Source organism: Peromyscus californicus, unplaced genomic scaffold, assembly GCF_007827085.1.
Source record: "Peromyscus californicus insignis strain IS unplaced genomic scaffold, ASM782708v3 Scaffold_13__1_contigs__length_99412109, whole genome shotgun sequence".
NCBI lineage: Eukaryota > Metazoa > Chordata > Mammalia > Rodentia > Cricetidae > Peromyscus > Peromyscus californicus.
The window spans coordinates 69,945,603-69,964,230 of record NW_026294424.1 but is presented as its reverse complement, the minus strand read 5'-3'; the positions used below and the strand labels follow the sequence as shown (position 1 = coordinate 69,964,230).

General features: G+C 42.2%; 1 protein-coding gene and 1 long non-coding RNA gene across 5 annotated transcripts in view; one reads left to right on the top strand and one right to left on the bottom strand.

Annotated features, from left to right (window-relative positions):
• The window catches only part of LOC128108544 (uncharacterized), a 40,241-nt gene that overhangs the window by 15,279 nt on the left and 6,334 nt on the right, over positions 1 to 18,628 (bottom strand). The gene's annotated exons all lie outside the window — the stretch shown is intronic.
• Positions 12,336 to 18,628, top strand: part of Nmu (neuromedin U) — a 29,841-nt gene continuing 23,548 nt past the window's right edge. The window contains exon 1 of one of the 4 annotated variants that reach the window (XM_052735208.1): positions 12,336 to 14,349. In XM_052735208.1, the coding sequence (XP_052591168.1) occupies positions 14,109 to 14,349 (241 nt within the window). In that variant the 5' untranslated portion in view covers positions 12,336 to 14,108. The remainder of the gene's footprint in view (positions 14,350 to 18,628) is intronic. The other 3 variants (XM_052735207.1, XM_052735205.1, XM_052735204.1) reach the window with 3 other exon arrangements.

Below are 18,628 nucleotides of genomic sequence, written 5' to 3'. Positions count from 1 at the left end.
CTGGGGAGTTTCCCTAACCTCTTAGAGACCATTATACAGGCAAACTCAGGATTCATGGGTTTTGACACAAAATGAATTTCAGGACTAGCCAGTATGAAACAGAGTTGGGTTTTTATGAATGATGAAGAGAATCATGATCAGAAGAATAAAGCACACCCATGAGCATGAGGGTAGCTTCTCAAGAAGAGTCACAGTTCATTAAAAGACACTTCAGCAGAGAACGTAAACCCAAGACATAGCCGCTTGTGTACGAGCTTCTCAGGGGAGGCCTGCAAGTAATTATCTTAGTATTATCCATATATACCATTCTGATGACCCAAAGGTTACACCTCAAAACATTGCTAAGAAACCTTGCCCCCTCCCCCTTGATAAGTGAGATTATAGGGTGGCTCCACATGTACTTTGGATGGAATTACGATCTAATCAAGTAAAACCATGAGTCACTAAGGTTACACAGCAGGGTTTGGACATGTCCTTTCATTAAAAAGGGGGTTTCTAGTGAGATTTTAGAAAACTGGAGGTTTCCAGCTGCTGAGGGAGAGAGGCCTCCAGCAAGAGCTAACCGTGTTGAAATTTTTGGCTGGAGGAGGCTTCAACCAGACTCCTGGGTGAGGGCCCCTTTTCCTTCCCAGGTCCTCATAATTTTCCCTGCCTGTCTTTCTTGCCTCACAACCACCTCCGTTCTTTAGCTCTGAAGATGAAACTCGTGTTCTAGGAGAGTCAAGAAACTTGTATCAAGTGAGGATGGCTTGGAGCCTGCTAAGGTCGCCACTGCCCTGGGAGGTTCCACAGCAGCATGCAGCAGGTGCTGTGTGCCTCCTTCACGCATATGCCTCCTCCTGCCCCTCCAACAAGCTCCAGACACTCTCCCTGAGAACATTTCCAGACTCCATGTGCAGACAGGAAGTGACAGGCTAGAAAGGAAGGGGGTGAAAGCTATGATGGACATTTTCTGCAGAAACTTTCAACGTGGACACAAGGAAGGCTTTGCCATCCTTCTGGGTCTTACCCAGCGAAGGCTTGCCACTGACTCCCAGTGGGTCTGAGGTATTAGGGTTCTAGATATGGCTATGTTCATGTCAACAACACACATTCACTCAACACTTCACAAGATCCCTACCTTGTGGGTCCATCTTGCAAATTGTGAAACCTAAAGGTAATCATAGGGACTCCTTACAAAATACATGATCAACAAGCTTAATCCTGGGTGTCTTTATGAAGTAGTTTATTGAGGATGTGATCAGAAAAAGGGAAAGTATATTATCGTGTTCATCATCATTGTGGATGCCTGAAGCTAGAATCTGTGGAAATGCTCTGAAGAGCCATGAAATGTCTCCGAACGTCTTCCAGCAGGTAGGACTATGTATCCATTTGTCCTCTCCACCACCCTGTTACCTAGGACTATATTTTCAGAATAATAATGACCACTTACGCTTAGAACCTTTTAGACTGTATACAGTTGGGTGTCACCCACTGAAGCACCCAGAAATCTCCAGAGCAGAGAGCAGGAAGTCCTTGTGAGAGCCTGGGGAAGGTGGTGTCTGGTTATACCTGTGTGACGCTGGTTGCCTTTATAATGTCAGTAGTAAACTATGAGCAGAGAGGGGTGAGGCCGGGACCATTGCAAACTATTCCTGGCCCCATCAGATGGACTAGTGCCCTGTATTAAGTCCAGCCTGGAGTCTGCAAGATGATAGAAGGTCACAACTGCTAAGAAAGACTCAGTTCAGAAAATGTAATGGAGCATGTTAAAATCCACATAGTCCCAAGGCTGTAGAATTTACTCTCTACCTCCTCTCCTCTGTTCTAGATTCTCTTTGACCTGAGTTTGCACCAAGACTGGCAAAGCGTGCACTAGGATAGGAGGGAAGTTGCTCTTACAGGAAGGAAGCATCCAGAATCTTTGATGGGAGCAACACAAAATGCATAGGCCCTTGTATTATAGAAATCAGACTGGCCCACTGCCTTGTTCTGTTGGGCCTCAGGCAAGGGAATCACAAATGACAGAACAAGAATAATTATTTTGCTAATTACAGTTGCTAGAAGAAATATAGTGCCCGCCTTAAGTGTTTGGGGGCAGAATAGTTGAAAACCACTTATTTAGAAATCAGCTAATATTACATGTAAATTGAATTCAAAATTTTTTAAATTGTCTGGCAAGTGAAAAATACTTAATGTATTATGTCCAACTGATCATCTTCAATTTTTGAGGCAAAGAAATACATTTTATGCTTTTATGAGACTTAACACTGTAATTTTCTAAATAATCTAGAATCCTGTTTGAAAACACTGGTCACCAAACCCCTTAAATATTATAATGATCTAGTTACATTAATACAACTAAACAAAGTTTATTCCATCCCTTTAAAATAAAAATCACTAAAGATACCTACAATAAAGAAAAATTCAGGAAAATCTCTCTCTGTGTGTCTGTCTGTCTGTCTGTCTCTCTATGTCTCTCTCTCACACACACACAACTGTTATTTGAATTCTGGTTTAAATTAATGTCCTAATAGGAAGTTAAAAGTAGTTTGAGGTCAGGTGTACAATTAACTAAAGGACTTGGTTTTTCACCCCCTCCCTCTAAATAGATAATCAGGGCAAAAATATCCAGAGAAATTAGGAAGTGTCCATGTTATGATAGCAAATATAGTAAGATAAATTTTAAGCTATTCTTAAATCATGCAGATGAGATCAAACCGTAGAATGCAAGTTTTGCCATAATTATTGTTCTTCTACATTTTAAAATCTCTTTTTATGCACATTAGTGTTTTGTTTGCATACAGGTCTATGTACCACATGTAAATGGCACCTGTTCCGGCCAGAAGAGGGTGCTGGGTCCCTCTTCTAGGTACTTGTGAGCAACTACATGGTTGCTTGGAACTGAATCCAGCAATCTTTATAGGTACTTGTGAGCAACTACATGGTTGCTGGGAACTGAATCCAGATCCTCAGGAAGAACAAAAGTGCTCTTAACTACTGAGCCATCTCTCCAGCCCCTCATTATTGTTTTTATTAGAATTCGTCTTCTTTGGGTCTGTAAGTTTCTTGTTTAAACCTCTCAAGTCAGGTGTGTTTCCATATTCAGAAATATATATATTATAAATTATATAAATTTTAATAATACATATATATACATGTGTATATATATATCCTATAACTAATACCACACATTAACAATGTTGTATGGCAACAACCCTTGTTTGGTCTAGGGAAGAACCCTCTAGTGGACACATTAAGACTTACGCAGCTGTTATGTCAACATTCCCACTAGCTGGCATAGGCAGAAGCCATGAATAGTCTTTACCTTTCAGGCTTCGCTCTGACACCAGAATTCAGGTCACGTCAGGTTTCACTGCCAGATGAATTATGAAAGCTAGGTGAGAGCTTCTCGATTTCAAAATTGCAGATACGGGTTTGTGAACTTTATTACCAGTATCGTTATATAACTCAGGCTTGGGTCACCTGGGGCAGATTTCACCTGAAGAATAATTGCCCTCACCCAGCAGTAGGGATGGTTGTGTTCCTGAGAGGCCAGTTGCTTTGTCCATTCGTTAATCTGCTGTGATTCTCAAAGAGGAGGCACCATCTGAATGGTTGGGGCTGAGCTTTAAAAATTACTGCTCCAAGAACAGTTCAAATAAAAACGATCCTGATCGGTTTACTATGTTGTCCCAAATACCGTGATCTTTGAGACCCAAACTTCATAGATTTTCAGCTTAATCTTGCCTTGAGTATAGCATATCCAGATGTGTAAATAAAATATGAGGAGGACTGGCCTGGCCTTTCCTCTAGAGGATTGAGGAGATAGAGTAACTACCTTTTTAGACGATGGTTGCTGAAACAGAGACATTTAATGTATGTCAAGCTGCAGAAAGTTCATCCATGAGACAAACTTTTATAAACTGTAAATTTTCCCTGTCAAGTTACTTGTGCCCCTGTATAGACAGACATGTAGAAATAGCTCTTCCCTTGATCCAATTTTAATATGATTCACAAGAGGACAATTTTCTGATGTTTTAAGAGTCCTTCACTTTGGGAAGGCATAGGATTTGCGAACTGTCTGGAGCCATGTACTTTTACCATACATACTCACTTACAGTCCAGCTATATTTAAGCTAGGAGCAGTTCAGAAATCTTGAGTTGATCACACTGAGTGCCTGCCTGAAGTGTGTCTTTTTTTTTTTTTTTTTTTTTTTGGTGTATAAGATCCAGAAGTGAATAAAAAATGAATTGTAAGATTTCACCATTAACAAAGTCTGAAGGAACACTTGAGTTCTATCCACAGCTCAGAGGATTAAAATGACTCTCAGGAAATCACATCCCCACACAGGAGAGGATGACAGGATGAAATCATCAATCAAATTTGATACTATCCACTTGATATCTTTATAAGTTTTAAATGGGGACCTTATGTACTTCAAAGTGAAATCTGCAGCCCAAACCATGGGCAATTGGAGTCTTCTTTTCTCCAGCCCGTGAGAAGGGCACATTTTTAGAAATGACATTTAGAATGAACTCTTTTCTGACCTCATCAGAAGGAGGGTGGTCCGCTATCCTAGGTGACTGGTCTAGCCAGCGTCCTGATTGCAATGTTTCAGATGAGCAATGATCGTAGATGGGAATGCTAAAGTTTGCCAAGTGGGATATCACTTATACTAATAAAAAACTAACTTCTAAAAAAAGAAAAAAATAGACTAGAAATTCAATCCCCAAGAAACTGTTTCTTTATCTGTGGCCTAGGACAAGGGAGTCTCCTTCAGATACTGACGATAACGCCAATGATTTAATAATGTTCAATTACAATGCTTCTCCAATGAGGGTATAGACTTGGTTTTTTGTTATTGTTTATTTTTCTATTTTTTAACTTATTTTTCATTTTTGGAGGGGTCACAAGGGTGGGAGGTGGACATGGAAGGACTGGGATGTGAGTGTGATTGGGGCACATGGTGTGAAATTCCCAAGGAATCAATAAAAATATTATGTTGAAAAAGAAAGGAAAAGAAATGGTCTGTGCTTCTGGGATAGCAATGCACCCAGAGGCAAAGCAGTGGAGTGACTTACAGATATTATTTCACCTCCTCACACTCTTCTAAAGAAAAACGGAACAACTGATGTAGGTGGTCTTCCGGGAGCTGGCATCTTCATTATCACTCAAGTTTAAAAATCTCTAAAGAACATTTCCTCACTTTTCAGACCTCCCTCAAAAAACACCAGAGCACATGACGTTACTGAATGTATCAGCAGTATTCTCTCCAAGAAGACAAGTTTGAAGGATAAGTTGTGTAGAAGTAACCGTCTTATTAAATAAGAAACACAGAGCCAATGTAAAGATAAAAGCCCAAGACGTCAGAGCTAAGAGCCTTACCCTTCCTGCTGCAGCGATCCTCTTCAGCCAAGAGAGACCTACTTCCTGTGTGTCTGTCTTTATACAGACTTTCTGTTCTGCCTTCTCATTGGTTGTAAACCCAACCACATGACTGCCTTGTCACTGCCTGTCTGTACAGACCTCCAGGTCTTCTATGGTTGGTATTGAGATTAAAGGCATGTGTCTCCAATGCTGGCTGTATCCTTGACCACACAGAGATCTACCTAGCTCTGCCTACCAAGTGCTGGATTAAAGGCATGTACCACGAATGCCCAGCTCCGCTATGGCTTGCTATTAGCTCTGACCCCCAGGCAACTTTGTTTATTAACATACAAATAAAATCACATTTCAGTACAAATAAAATATCACCATATTTGTGTGCTCTATAGGGCACTAATACATACTTGTCTTCTGAAGCAGATAGTTAAGATTATATGTGTCCCACAATGAAATGTTAAGGCTGGCTTAACAGATTACTCGGCTCCTTTTCAAAAATATGTCTGTGTGTTTTCAACCTTGATTTATCATGAGTATTTCAAACATAGGATTAGAGAGAAAGGTTGAATAGACCCCTAGGCATCCATCCACCAGCTACACAATCATCCATTCATGGCCTCTTGTCTCATTTAATTCAACCTCAATCCTAAGATAGTCCCCCACTGGATTTAACTTGTACAGACTTTATCATTGTCCCTAAATAATGAGGGCACATAGAAAAAGCATGTGCATAATGCTATTTTAAAAGAGTAATAATATTAGAAAATCATAAATTAAAGGTTGATGCCAACAGTTCCTAAGGATATATAGGCACCTAGAACTCCTGTGCCCTTTCGCTGGGACTATAAAACAACACAATGATTTTTCAGCTTCTTACAACATCAAATGTATATCTACTGCCATCTAGCAATTTCAATCCCTCAAATTAGCCTCAAAAATAAAACATATATTTACAAAGCTCTGTGTGCAATAATATTCATAAATGTCTCTCTTATAATGGCCCCCCAATGGGAAGACATTCAATTACTCATGGATAGAAAAATGCATTTTTTTAAAAAGTGGAACATTCATACACTAGAATAATAATGAAAATATGTAAGAATGAGCTACTAATACATACTCAACATAGGTGGATCTGAAGAGCATTCTCTGAAGAGCATATACTCATTATAATGGCTGTGATTAAAAAATATAGTAACAAATGTTAGTAAGGAACGGAGAAATCAAAACCCTCATGAATTGCTGGTGGGGATATAAAATTATATAGCCACTTTGGAAAATGATGTGACAGTTTCTTCTAAAGCGTCACATAAATTTATCTTATGTCCCAGTAATTGCTTTCCTAGTCATCTATCCGGGAAAAGTGAAAACATATGCTCAAAGTTTTACATACAAATGTTCATAGAAGTGTCATTTACAGCCACTAAAAAAAGGACAACTAAAATATTCATCCACAGATGAATGTATAAGCAAAATATGGGCTATGCATATGATAGAATATTATCAAACCATAAGAAGGAATGAAGTCTAGATCTATGCCACACATAAATGAACCACAAAAATATTATGAAACGTGAAAGAATCCTGGTAAAAATAACTATGTCCTATACAAATCAATTTGTACCAAATATTCAGAAAAAGACAAATATATGGAGATGAAGAATAGATTGCTATTTGTCTGGCTTGGAAGTGGGAATGGGGATTTTTTTTTTTTTCAAAATGAGAGGGTGGCAGGTTCTCTTTGGGATAATGAAGACATTCTAAACCAAGATCAACCAGGATGGTTTCACACAGTAAACTCACTAAAAGGCCTTGAAATGCCCACTTCAAATGGGTGAATCTGTTCAGTGTGTTAGGAGAGAAGAGTGGTTCTAAGAATGTACACATATGTTGAAAGTAAAAAGAGCTGCACACAGCTACACACACACAGTATGCGTGTCCATGTAAAATCTGATTAAGCTGTATGGTAGTAATATACCTACATCCTGTTTTTGACCTGTGTTACAGATATTTAAGATTCTCTCTCAATAATAAAACCAAAAAGATGTTTCATTGCTTTCCTGACTAGTTTTATGTCAACTTGACACAAGCTAGAGTTATCTGTAAGGAGGGAACCTCCAGTGAGAAAATCCAGTTGTGGGACATTTTCTTAATTAGTGAGTGATGTGGAAGGACCCAGCCAGTTTTGGATGGTGCCATCCATGGATTGGTGGTCCTAGGTTCTATTAGCAAACAGGCTGAACAAGTCATGATGAGCAAGCCAGTAAGCAACACCCCTCCATGGCCTCTGCATCAGTTCTTACGTCAGGTTCCTGCCCTGTTTGAGTTCCTGCCCTCACTGCTTTTGGTGACGAACAGTTATGGAACTGTGAGTGAAATATAAACCGTTTCCTCCCCAAGTTGCGTTTGGTCATGGTACCTCATGACAGCAATATTAACCCTAACTAAGACAATTGGAGAAAGCTAAATGATATTCTCTGTACATTTTTACAACTTTTTAATAACCTATAATGATATTAAAATTAAAATTTTATAAGTCAGGTGTGTTGGTGCATCACTATAATCCCAGTGCTTCGGAAACTGAGGTAAGAGGATCTGAAGTTGGAGGCCATTTTGGAATACATAGTGAGTCGTTAAAAAAATGTAAATAAGATGATGTGGGTGTAGCTAGGGGGTAGCACTACTCCAGTCTAGCACTAGGGAGACCCTGGATCCATCAGCACCACAAAAGAAAAGGAAAACTATTTTAAGCCAGGCACAGTGATGTGCTCCTGCAGTTCCAGCTACTTGAGAGGCTGAAGCAGGAAGATCATTTGAGCCTGGAGTTCAAGACCAGCCAGGATGACACAACTCTGTCTCAATCAATCCTCAATTAGTTTCTGAGATTTGGGCTCTTGTGTTCACTGAGAAGTCTGGCTGCTTTAAAGACAACTGTGATTGTTGCCTCCATTCCCCTCTTTCTGATGACGTTGGACTTAGAAAGTGTCATAGGAGAAAACAAATTCCCTTTCCAATGATCATTCTACTATACATTTCCACTTCTTACTATAAAATAATTCAAAAGGGGGTGGAAATAGGTGTTTTCAAATCAGTCTCTTCCACATGTTTATCATCAACATCCTAAATGTTACTAGGTGTGGATTGAATGTCGTTCACTGTTGAGGACTTTAGATCTCAAAAGAAAAAAATTGGTAGGTTTTTGTTGTTTGAGACAGGGTCTTAGGTAGCCCAAACTGGCCTAGAACTTGTTATACAGCCAAGGATGACCTTATATAACTAAGGATGAGCTTGAACTTCTGTGTCTCCTGGCTTCACCTCTGAGAGCTCAGATTACAGGTTTGCCACAACCCTGTCTGGTTTCTGTGGTGCTAGGGATCAAACCCTGGGCTTTGTGCGGGACAGGTAAGCACTCTGTCAACCATACTACATCCTCAGTCCAAATCGCAGTTTTTATTTGTCCAAAGCCGGAAGATGGAATTAGTTTCAGGGATAGCTGGAGCATCCTTCTTCTCTCTCCCTCCCTCCCTTCCTCTATCCCCTCTGCCTCTTGCTCTCCCCTTCTCTCCCCTCCCCTCCCTTCCCCTCTCTTTCCCTCTCCCCCACCTCTGTCTCTCATTGCTACTTGATGTCATGCCAAGAAGGCTTCCTCCCATGTAACCAGCGCTGTCCTTGCTTGTGATGTACACAGGGAAGCGCCAGCATTACCACAGTCCCTCAAGAGTGTAGTGGCTGCCTCTAATAATCCCTGCTCTCCTGGTTAAATGCCCCAGTTCCTAACGAGGCTTCTATGCTTGTTTTTACTTTCTATAATATGATTAGTAACACTATTTATCAATCCCAAGTCTCCCAGGTGGACGAGAACACATTAGAATGTAGAACCTAGGAAGATGCTGAGCAAAGGCTTGCTTCTCATTCCCACACAGTGTAGGGAAATATTGCCATTTATATGGTGGTGGTGGTGGTGGTGGTGGTGGTGGTGTGTGTGTGTGTGCTTAAAGGCTGCATAAAATGTAATTGAAAATGTCACAAATCCTGTAATTTCCCTTGTTAACTTTCATAACATGCAGTGTCCACCGTGAGTCAAGCTCTAACAGTACCAAAAACTTGAGATATTGAAACACTAGGAAAGCAAATATGGAACAAATGTTGTTTTCAAATGCTAAAAAAGATTTAAATCCCAGAATTGGAATTTTCATTCTTCTAGAAGGAGACAGCTAAACACACATTACATATATGCATTTGCATACACACACACACACACACACACACACACACACACACACACACACACACTATAGCCTACAGCATCCACGTCTCTATAGGGTACTTAAAAACCAGGGCTAAAATGGAAATGGGTTAAGTGAGTAGTGACCCCCTTTTATGACACCCACTAATATGTCATTTGTTTCTATATTTAGAAATTCATTCTAGATCTCTTAATTATTTTAACTTTTTTAAAATGTCGAATTATACCCATTTTTCCTCTTTTCAATTGCTTTTGTCTAAAACACAAAAAAATGTTGATCTGAACATGTCTATATAAGAAATTCATGTGCTTTCATAAATAACACATTTTTAGGAAATACAGAAATATTTTCATTTATTTTAGGTGGATTAAAAATCAATCTAGCCATTTAAAATGGTTGTACAATGTACTGTGTAGATGTAACAAAGATTACTCTATCTTTGTATTTTCATAGTTATCATTTAATTTTAGGTGCCATTTTTATAAAACCTCATAAAACCTATGAGTATGTGTTTATCTGCCAGCTTTGTCCGGATGTGATTCACAAATGTGTCAAGGAAATCTAATAAATCTTTTATTGGTGTGTATTAATATTCTAATTGCAATGTAAGGAACAAAGAAAAGATGCTGCTTTCAACGGATTGGAATGTTTTAATGTGGCATCTCAAATTAGCAATAGACTGATGCTTCTTATAATGGCTTCACCCTCAGAACATCTATGATGTGAAAACCTAGCCTCCTAGGCATCAGTCAACCAGCACCAGCTACTGCCTTTGCTCTACTAAAAATCTTTATTGCCTGCCTTCCTTCCTTCCTTCCTTCCTTCCTTCCTTCCTTCCTTCCTTCCTTCCTTCCTTCCTCCCTCCCTTCCTTTCTTCCTTTCTTTCCTCCCTCAATCCCTTCCTTCTTTCCCTCCCTCCCTCCCTCCCTCCTTCCCTCCCTCCCTCCCTCCCTCCCTCCCTTCCTTCTCCCAGGCTGGTCTCAAGTATGCTGTTTAGCCCAAGCTGGCTTTGAACTCCGGATGCCTTGGTCTTCCAACAGCTAAGATTACAGGAGCCATCACGCCTTTTATTACATCTTTTGAGAGGGATTTTATGCCTCTGGGCTGTCTCTGAGATAACCTTGAGCTGCTGCTTCTCAGCCTGCTCTGACCTCCATGTAGGAAGTCAGTAACTAGACCCCTGCCTACAAATGACAGCCGACTTCAAGAGTCCCCAGAGCAGTCCATTCTGCAGAACAGTAGCCAAGGTGGCTTTGGACTGTCACATGGGCCTTTCACCTACCATCACTTTGCCTCACAGTGACTGCACGCATTGGATGAAACTGAAAATCACTCCATGGGGGAAGGCCCTTGAATAGCACGGGTTATTATTTCTGGAAAATGCTTGAAGTGACTAGTAACAGTCGTTACAGAAAGCAAGCAAAGCTTCCCTCTTGCAAAAGATGTGGTGTTTCTCACAGTTCTGTGCCCCGCTGTCTCACCAACGTTAATTACCCTAAGGTGGAAACTCTTAAACGGCAATGACCTACTTGGCTTGCATCCCTCCTTTTCTTGAATTTATTGTACTTTTGCTGCTTTGTTTGGCTTTGGTTTACTGATTCCTGAGACAGGGTCTGGCTACACAGTCTAGGCTCACACTGGAACTCTTATGCCTTAGCCTCCTAAGGGTTGGATTGACAGGTGTTTAGCACCGCCCCCTGCTCTTTTGCTCCTCCTCTTTTTTCTTCCTCTTTTTATACATTGGGCTGTCCTGTTCACTCATTCTCTAGCTGATCATTAGTCCCATGAGACGGTCTTGTTTGAAGTGGTCTTTTCATTGTATAAAATAATGGCTTTGGTTGTCTCCTAAAAAGTCTTTCTCTGGGAGTGATTTCCAGTAAGAATAGTCTGTCCAAACATCCTTCCAATCAAAAGACTTGACTTTGCAAAGAGAGAGGTCGATACCTACAGCATCAGAAGAGCTAGATAAAGACAGAAATACAATATACAGCAGAATTTGGGTTTTCTATCAACAATAGACACATTCAGTCGTCACTAAATTGCAAAGACTAACAGTATCCAACCCAACCTGTCATCATATTTAATCCTGACCTCTTTCTTTTCTACTAGATATAATCCAGATCTAGAGTTTAGCTTTTTAAAAATATTGGGACAAAGAGGGATACACACAGTCATCTTCCATTTAATTATTCTCAGTCTTTGCTTCTAGGGAAACAAATCTGCCCCTCTTCACCCATCTACCTTGTTTTGATATCCATGTCTCAGAATGATGTGACCTCTGAGTCCATGTTTCCTTAAATACATCTTCAAAACTGTAAACTCATATGAGACAGTAAAGAAGCCACAAGTAGGGAGGTGTCCGTTGCATTTTAACCAATAAAGGTTCTGCAATACTTAGAGCCTCCGGATAGATCAGTGAGAACACCAACTAACTAACCAAGTGAAGGGTGGGCAAAAGAGATCAATGGGTGTTCACTGAAGAAGAAACAGCAATGGCCAATATACTTACAAAAAGGCAGCCAGTCTCGTTGATAAACTAGAAGCTTCAAAGTACATCCACAGTGAAATGCCACATTCACCAGGCTGGCAAAGATTTTTTTTTTTTTTTTTTTTTTTTACATTTAACTTCATTCATTGTTGATGGGAGTGTAAGTCAGTACAACCATTTGAACAGTTATTTCCAATAGAGTTTAACCAGCTCATCCCCTTTGAACTAATAATTCCATCCCTAGGTATACACCTCCGGAAACTCTCACACATGGGCACCAGGGACACATTTAAGAATGCTCAGAGCAGCCCAGCTGAGGTAATGCGCGCATTTTCTTTTACATTCCAGGCACTGAGCGGGATGGTAAAGACAACACTGCGTGGCCATGGCTAACCCACACCACACTGGCTGCTGAGACCTGGAATCTTTCAGAGACCTCTGGGAGACATGAGGAAGAGAGAGGAAGACCAGAGCCACAACTACCCTGTCCCCCAGGCCCTGTCTTATTCTTAGGTCACTTAGCTCTATTGTACCACCTGCGTTAATCCATTTATTACTACTTTGGGATTATAGCAAAATGCAAGCAATCTTCAATCAAATATATTCTCATCCATCACCTCCTTATAATCTAGCCTTTCTCACGTGTTTCTTGTATATAATTAACTTTAAAGTAGTAGCCAGTATTATTTTTTAAATCTGATCGTCAGGGTTTCATCCCTACTTCTCTCTGTATTTTCAAAGACACAGCCTCATTCTAGCTCGAATTGCACAGCTATTGGGTATGAATTTGGAATGCTTTACCAAAGGTCAGTTACCTTTAGGGAATGGTCCTTCTACTAAATTGTGATTCCCTCAAAGGACTTGCCTTGCTTGTAGTGGGCTGCATATTCATGCCGGGTTCCAGGAGGCTCCTGGTTTAGGAAAACACCTATGGGCAGAGTAAAATGCTCTCTCCCATGCTAAGCTTGACTAGGTTTCTCACTCTCTCTAAATCAGAATTTTCTTACATACATCTTAACAGTGCATTTTACAATAGGTTTTTTTTTTTTTTTTTAGGATTTTTATACTCTAGATATGTCATGAATGTTAAATGCAATTGCCCAAGAAAGTCCATGGCTATATGACCCCAAAATGACCCTTTAAGAAACAGTAATGTGCTTCCTCCCTGCCCTTTCCTCGGAACTCCTCACCTTTCAAAAAGAGGTCAAATAAGATCAGTTGCCCTTTTTCTGCAGAAGGAAATTAGAATTATATTCTCGGTGTCCTGTTAGATGCTGGTTCCTGGAGTGTTGGGGATAGCGGAAGTGAGGTTCCACAGGAAATTAGAGAGAAGAGCATCCTCAGGGTAGAAAAGGCCACCTTAGCCTTGTGCCCCACAGACAATCGCACCTTCTCCACCCCTTCAAGGGCACCCAAGCCTGTCCTTTGCTCATCACCTTTTTAAACTGACAACTGCATCTCCGGGAATGGTTTTGGACTTTGCAGGCGTTTGGGGGTTTGGACAGTATCGTCCTCACTACAGTGTGGTGGAAGTAGCATCTGTCTGATGGCCCGGCACTATGCACCAAACTGGAGGTCAACTAGGGAAGGAGACGAAGGATAGCGAGAGGATTAGAAGTTCAAGTAGCTGCAGGCCGGGGGACCCACACAAACAGGCTAGGCATACTGTGGCATCCCAAGAGACATAGGGGACAGTGTTGCCACCTCCGCCAGCTTGACCACCCTGATTTCAGGTTCTTGAGGCTGACACCCCCTCCCCCCAAGTCCTGGCTCTCACCCAAGTCCTACCACAGGTGGGAGTGGACCACCATGGTTTAATTTCACTCTCCATCTCAGAGCCAACTGCGTGGTGCCCTGAGTCAGACACCCGGCCAGGGAGAGCATGTCCCGCGGGGGCGGCAGCAGGTCCGGGTGACGCCAGGGAGCCAGGGGCGGCGAGGTCACGCGCGGAGACCACACCGGCCCAGCCCACGTGTGCGCCAGATTTAAAAGTTGGTGGCGCGCGGTGATGGTCACTTCGGTGGCTGAGCTCAGCAAGAGACGCACAGGGGACCCGACGCTGAGGGGCAGCCAGAACACCCGCACAGCACAGGGTCCCTGGTGCCCCGTCCAGAGCTGCTTGGAAGTGAGGGCGATGTCGCGAGCAGCGGGTAGCCGCCGGAGGCTGTCTGGGGGACAAGTGGCCGGTGCATCCCCGCTGCTGCTGTCGCTGCTGCTGCTCCTCGCCTGCCTCCCGGACGCCTGCAGAGGTAAGATGCCACCCTCCGCCTTCTGCCTCCCTCGCCCCTCAGGTTCCTGCTACACCGGTTGCTCTCCGCTACCTCCCTTGCCTCTTCTCTGGGTTTCTGGAACCCACCTTCCACTGAAGCCATGGTCTAGCTCAGGACTACAGCCAGCTGGGGAAGCAGCAGAGACCGGCTGCAGACTCCGTAGTGGGAGTTAAAAGAAAATTAAAATACTTTCCCTTTCATCGCAGTTATTGGAGGGGGGGAAACGTCTGCTGCTCCCCTTGCCAAGGCGAGGTGAAGTTGGGGTGTGCTCGGCCTCCGTCCGGGTAAGCCGGCTGTTGAGTTAACACACGCGTGGAGGAGGGGCCGGAGGTTTAGAGGTTCTCAGAAGGATTAGAGAGTTCTGATCACAGAAAGTTGAAGCAAGCATGCAAGGCTTCCCAGGATTTCTAGCGATAGGCACCTAAGACTAGCAAAGCGGCTGGGATCTGATCACAAGAGGGACTTCCCCAGCTTGGCTCCCAGGAAACACAGGATCAGCAAGACCCGGGAGGAAGGTCTGAAGCTCCGAATGAGCGGCAAAGCAAAATGTGTCCCTTGTAAAGAAAGTTTAGTTACGAGGTAATCTGGGAGACTATCACTCATTCCTGCGTTATTCCAAACACTGCCTTGTTACAAACGTGAATTCTCCAGCTAGGCCCGGGTCAGCAGGTTGTTAATTTTTCAGAAATCCTGAGTGACTTCACATCACAGCCACGGAGCGCTTTCGGAGCTCATAGCCTAGCCCTCAATTAGAGATGGAAAGAGCCAAATATTTTTTTTCCTGACCTTTTTTATTGCCTTCATTTCATTATTTTGATCTTTGTTCCTGAGACATTGAGGAAGAACAGGCTTCCTCATTTGAAAAGCAAGGTAACAGGGAGAGTGCCATGGCTCATCTGGTAAAGGTGCCTGGTGCCAAGCACGAAGACGTGAGTTCAATCCCCAGCGCCCACAAGTTTGTCCTCTGAAAGAAAGGGCAGCCAGGTAGCAACTACATGGTAGCATATTAACCTTCTGCAGTACTAACTCACCATGACTTATGAAAGCTAAATTAGCCTTTTGTCTTTTAAATATTTTATTGGAAATATTAGAATGATAATTTCATTTTCCTTCTGAAGGAAGGAGATAATTAGTGGGGTTTTTTTTTTTTTGTTTTGTTTCGTTTTTTAAGAAAGAAAGCAGGTTTACTTAGTGCATTGCAAAGAGATTAGCAGCCTGGCAGTGGCAGAAAAACTGCCTGTAGCCAGGTGATCATAGCCTTCATTTGTATTTGTATTTATTTATTTATTTAACGTATGTGGGTGTTTTGTCTGCATGTCTGTCTGTGCCTCACGTGTGTGCCTGGTGTCCAGGGAGGCCAGAAGAGGGTGTGGCATCCCCTGGGACTAAGTTATAGAGATAGTTGTGAGCTACCATGATTGTTTTGGGAATTGAACCTAGGCTCTTGGAAGAACACACAGAGCTCTTAACCATGGAAGCAGCCCTGATAACTATAGTTTTAAAAAAATGTTCTGTTAGGGGGAAAAGCTATGCTTTCCATGAATGTTGCATGCAATGTGCTGTGGGAAATCAGTGTCTTGGAGAACTAGGTGGACAGCAGTTTCCTAAAAAATAGATGAGTCTTCACTTGCATTTCCAAAAGAGCAAATGTGCTGCCTGACCTATCATATCATAAATAGCCTTGATATTATTCAAGCAAAAGGCTTCCTCCACTGTCCGGGAAGGTCTCTGATTGCCTTTGTCTGCCTTCATTCCCTTTCAGACAGGAAAAAACAAATTTCATTTCTCTTAAAATGTAGTGGGATGGGGAGTGGGTGGGGTGAACAGCCAGTGTGATCTGCAATTAGTCCCAAGCTCCTAAACATGGGGGTAGGGACAGGCATAGCATACCTAAGCAAGAGTTGGAGGTAATCTAACAGGAGCAATCAGTACATAAATGTAATTAGATACTTCTTAAAAAAAAAAGAGACAAAACAAATGCCATAAAAGCAGAAGGAACTAAATGTCAATACATGTAGCATTCTTAGTGAAAGGGGAAAAGATAGAAGAGTCCACAAGGCATGAGCTAGTGAGACGATAAAGGCCAGCCAGACACGCTGGTGGAAACAGTTAACTCGGAGAACATGTTGGGAGAGGGAAATTTCTTATAAAGAGGAATATACTTTGGGTATCTGCCAGTCACTTGATTATGCCTGCAGCAATAAGAGATCAAATGACAAGACTAACAATGAATGTCTTTCCTACCCAGATCTCTCATTCATCGACCAATTCTTAATGTTCAGTTAATAGGAACTGCTTCTCACATGCTAACTGCAGGGAAGTGTTAGCAAGAACAACATGCGTGTCACCTTTAAAGTAATCGGGTCTGTTTTATTACCTAGTGCTTAAGTAGAAATACCTCAATGAAAATGAGCAAAAGCTGTCATTTTTATGACCTAGAAGAAAATAGCGGTGTTGTTTTGGAAAATGTGGAGGGTAGTGCAAGTACCAGCTCCTGCCAGTACTGTGCAAAGTCCACATCCCAGGAACATGGATTGAGCACACTCTCCAGAGTTTAAGTTTTGGAATCTTGGTTCTCAGTGTGGTAATGCTGAGAGATGATGAGCCTTTGAGAAGTGAGGTTAGTGGGACACTGGTAGGTAATCGGGTGTGTTGGTCTGATTAGTAGGTAATCGGGTGTGTTGGTCTGCCCTCAGAAGGGATTAAAGGAGTTCCCTTGGAGAGTGGGTTGTTATAAGACTGAGATTGGCTCCTCCCCGCCCTTGGCTCCTCCCCGCCCTCTGGCTTTCTCTCTCGTTACACAATCACTCCATCACAGAGGTTCTCAATCTTTGGGTCTCAACCCTTCTGACACAACTCTACCTCTCAAAATATTTACAGCTCATAACAGTAGCAAAATTAGTTATGAAGTATCAATGAAAATAATTTTATGGCTGGGGGTCACCACAACATGAGGAACTGATTTAAAAGGTTGCAGCATTAGGAAGGTTGAGAACCACTGGTCTAGCAGTTCCCTATCCATTCTGAGGCCCTCACTCAAGGTTAGAGCTTAGATTTAGTTTCCAAAACTTGAACTAAATAACCTCTTTTCTTTACCGTTTACCCAGCAGAAACCAGACTAACACCACAAAGGGCTTGAGGGGAACATTGTATCAACTCTAGAACAGCGGAGAGAAAAACAATGTCCAGTCAGATGGTACTAGTGGATTTCTATCAATTATAGAAAAACGTTTTATTTTAGGTTCTGCACCTGTCTTACCCTGAGACTGGACTTAATGTGTTTTGCAGAAGAGCTACAGAGCATTCCCTTTTTGATTTGGATACAAGTGGTTAAGCACAATGGCCATTCTAAGTGGTCCATGGGAGCTTGGGGTTTGGATGGAATCAGTCAAGCTCCCAATGGTCTTGGTAAGGAAGTCTAGCCTAATGCAGGTTAGCTGATTAGAAACTTCACTTTGTCCTGGGAGGATAAGGGCTGGGAATGGAAAACTGCATTCTTTAAGCTGGAATGCTGGAGTTGGAGAGATGGCTTGGTGGTTAAAAACATGAGCTGCTCATGCAGAGGACCTGGGTTCTGTTCCCAAGCACTCACTTGGGACCTTGCAACTGTCCATGGGATCTGATGCTCTCTTCTGGCCTTCTCAGGCACCAGACATGCATGGAGTGCACATATATATGTGCAGACAAATACTCAAACATATAAAATAAAGATTAATAAATCACAGAAATGCTTGTCAAACAGTCTCACTCAGGGAGATCTTCAGGTACTTTTATGAAGATTTGAAATCACAGATTAATCCTTTCCTGCAGGCAGAAAGAACTCAGAATGTAGCTCATCAGGGAAACTGTGCCTGACATGTATAGTTGTGGTATGGTGAGAAATGTATCACTGTGTGAAGGATTTTTCCATGAAAGGGAGTTCCACTGGTTCTCAATTTAATCAACTCTCTACATGATGCTTATAAAGTTATTTCTAAAACTCACCACCACAGAAAGGACTGAGCATTGCTTTTTCCCTTTTTTTATTATTAAAAAAATTTCTATTCACTTTACATACCAACCACAGATCCCCCCCCTCCTCCCTCTTTCCACCCCCCAGCTTTCCCCCCAATCCTCCCCCCATTCCCACCTCTTCCAAGTCAAGGTCTCCCATGGGGAGTCAGCAGAGCCTGGTACATTCAGTTGAGGCAGGTCCAAGGCCCTCCCCCCTGCACCAAGGCTGTGCAAGGTGTCACACCTTAGGCACTAGGCTCCAAAA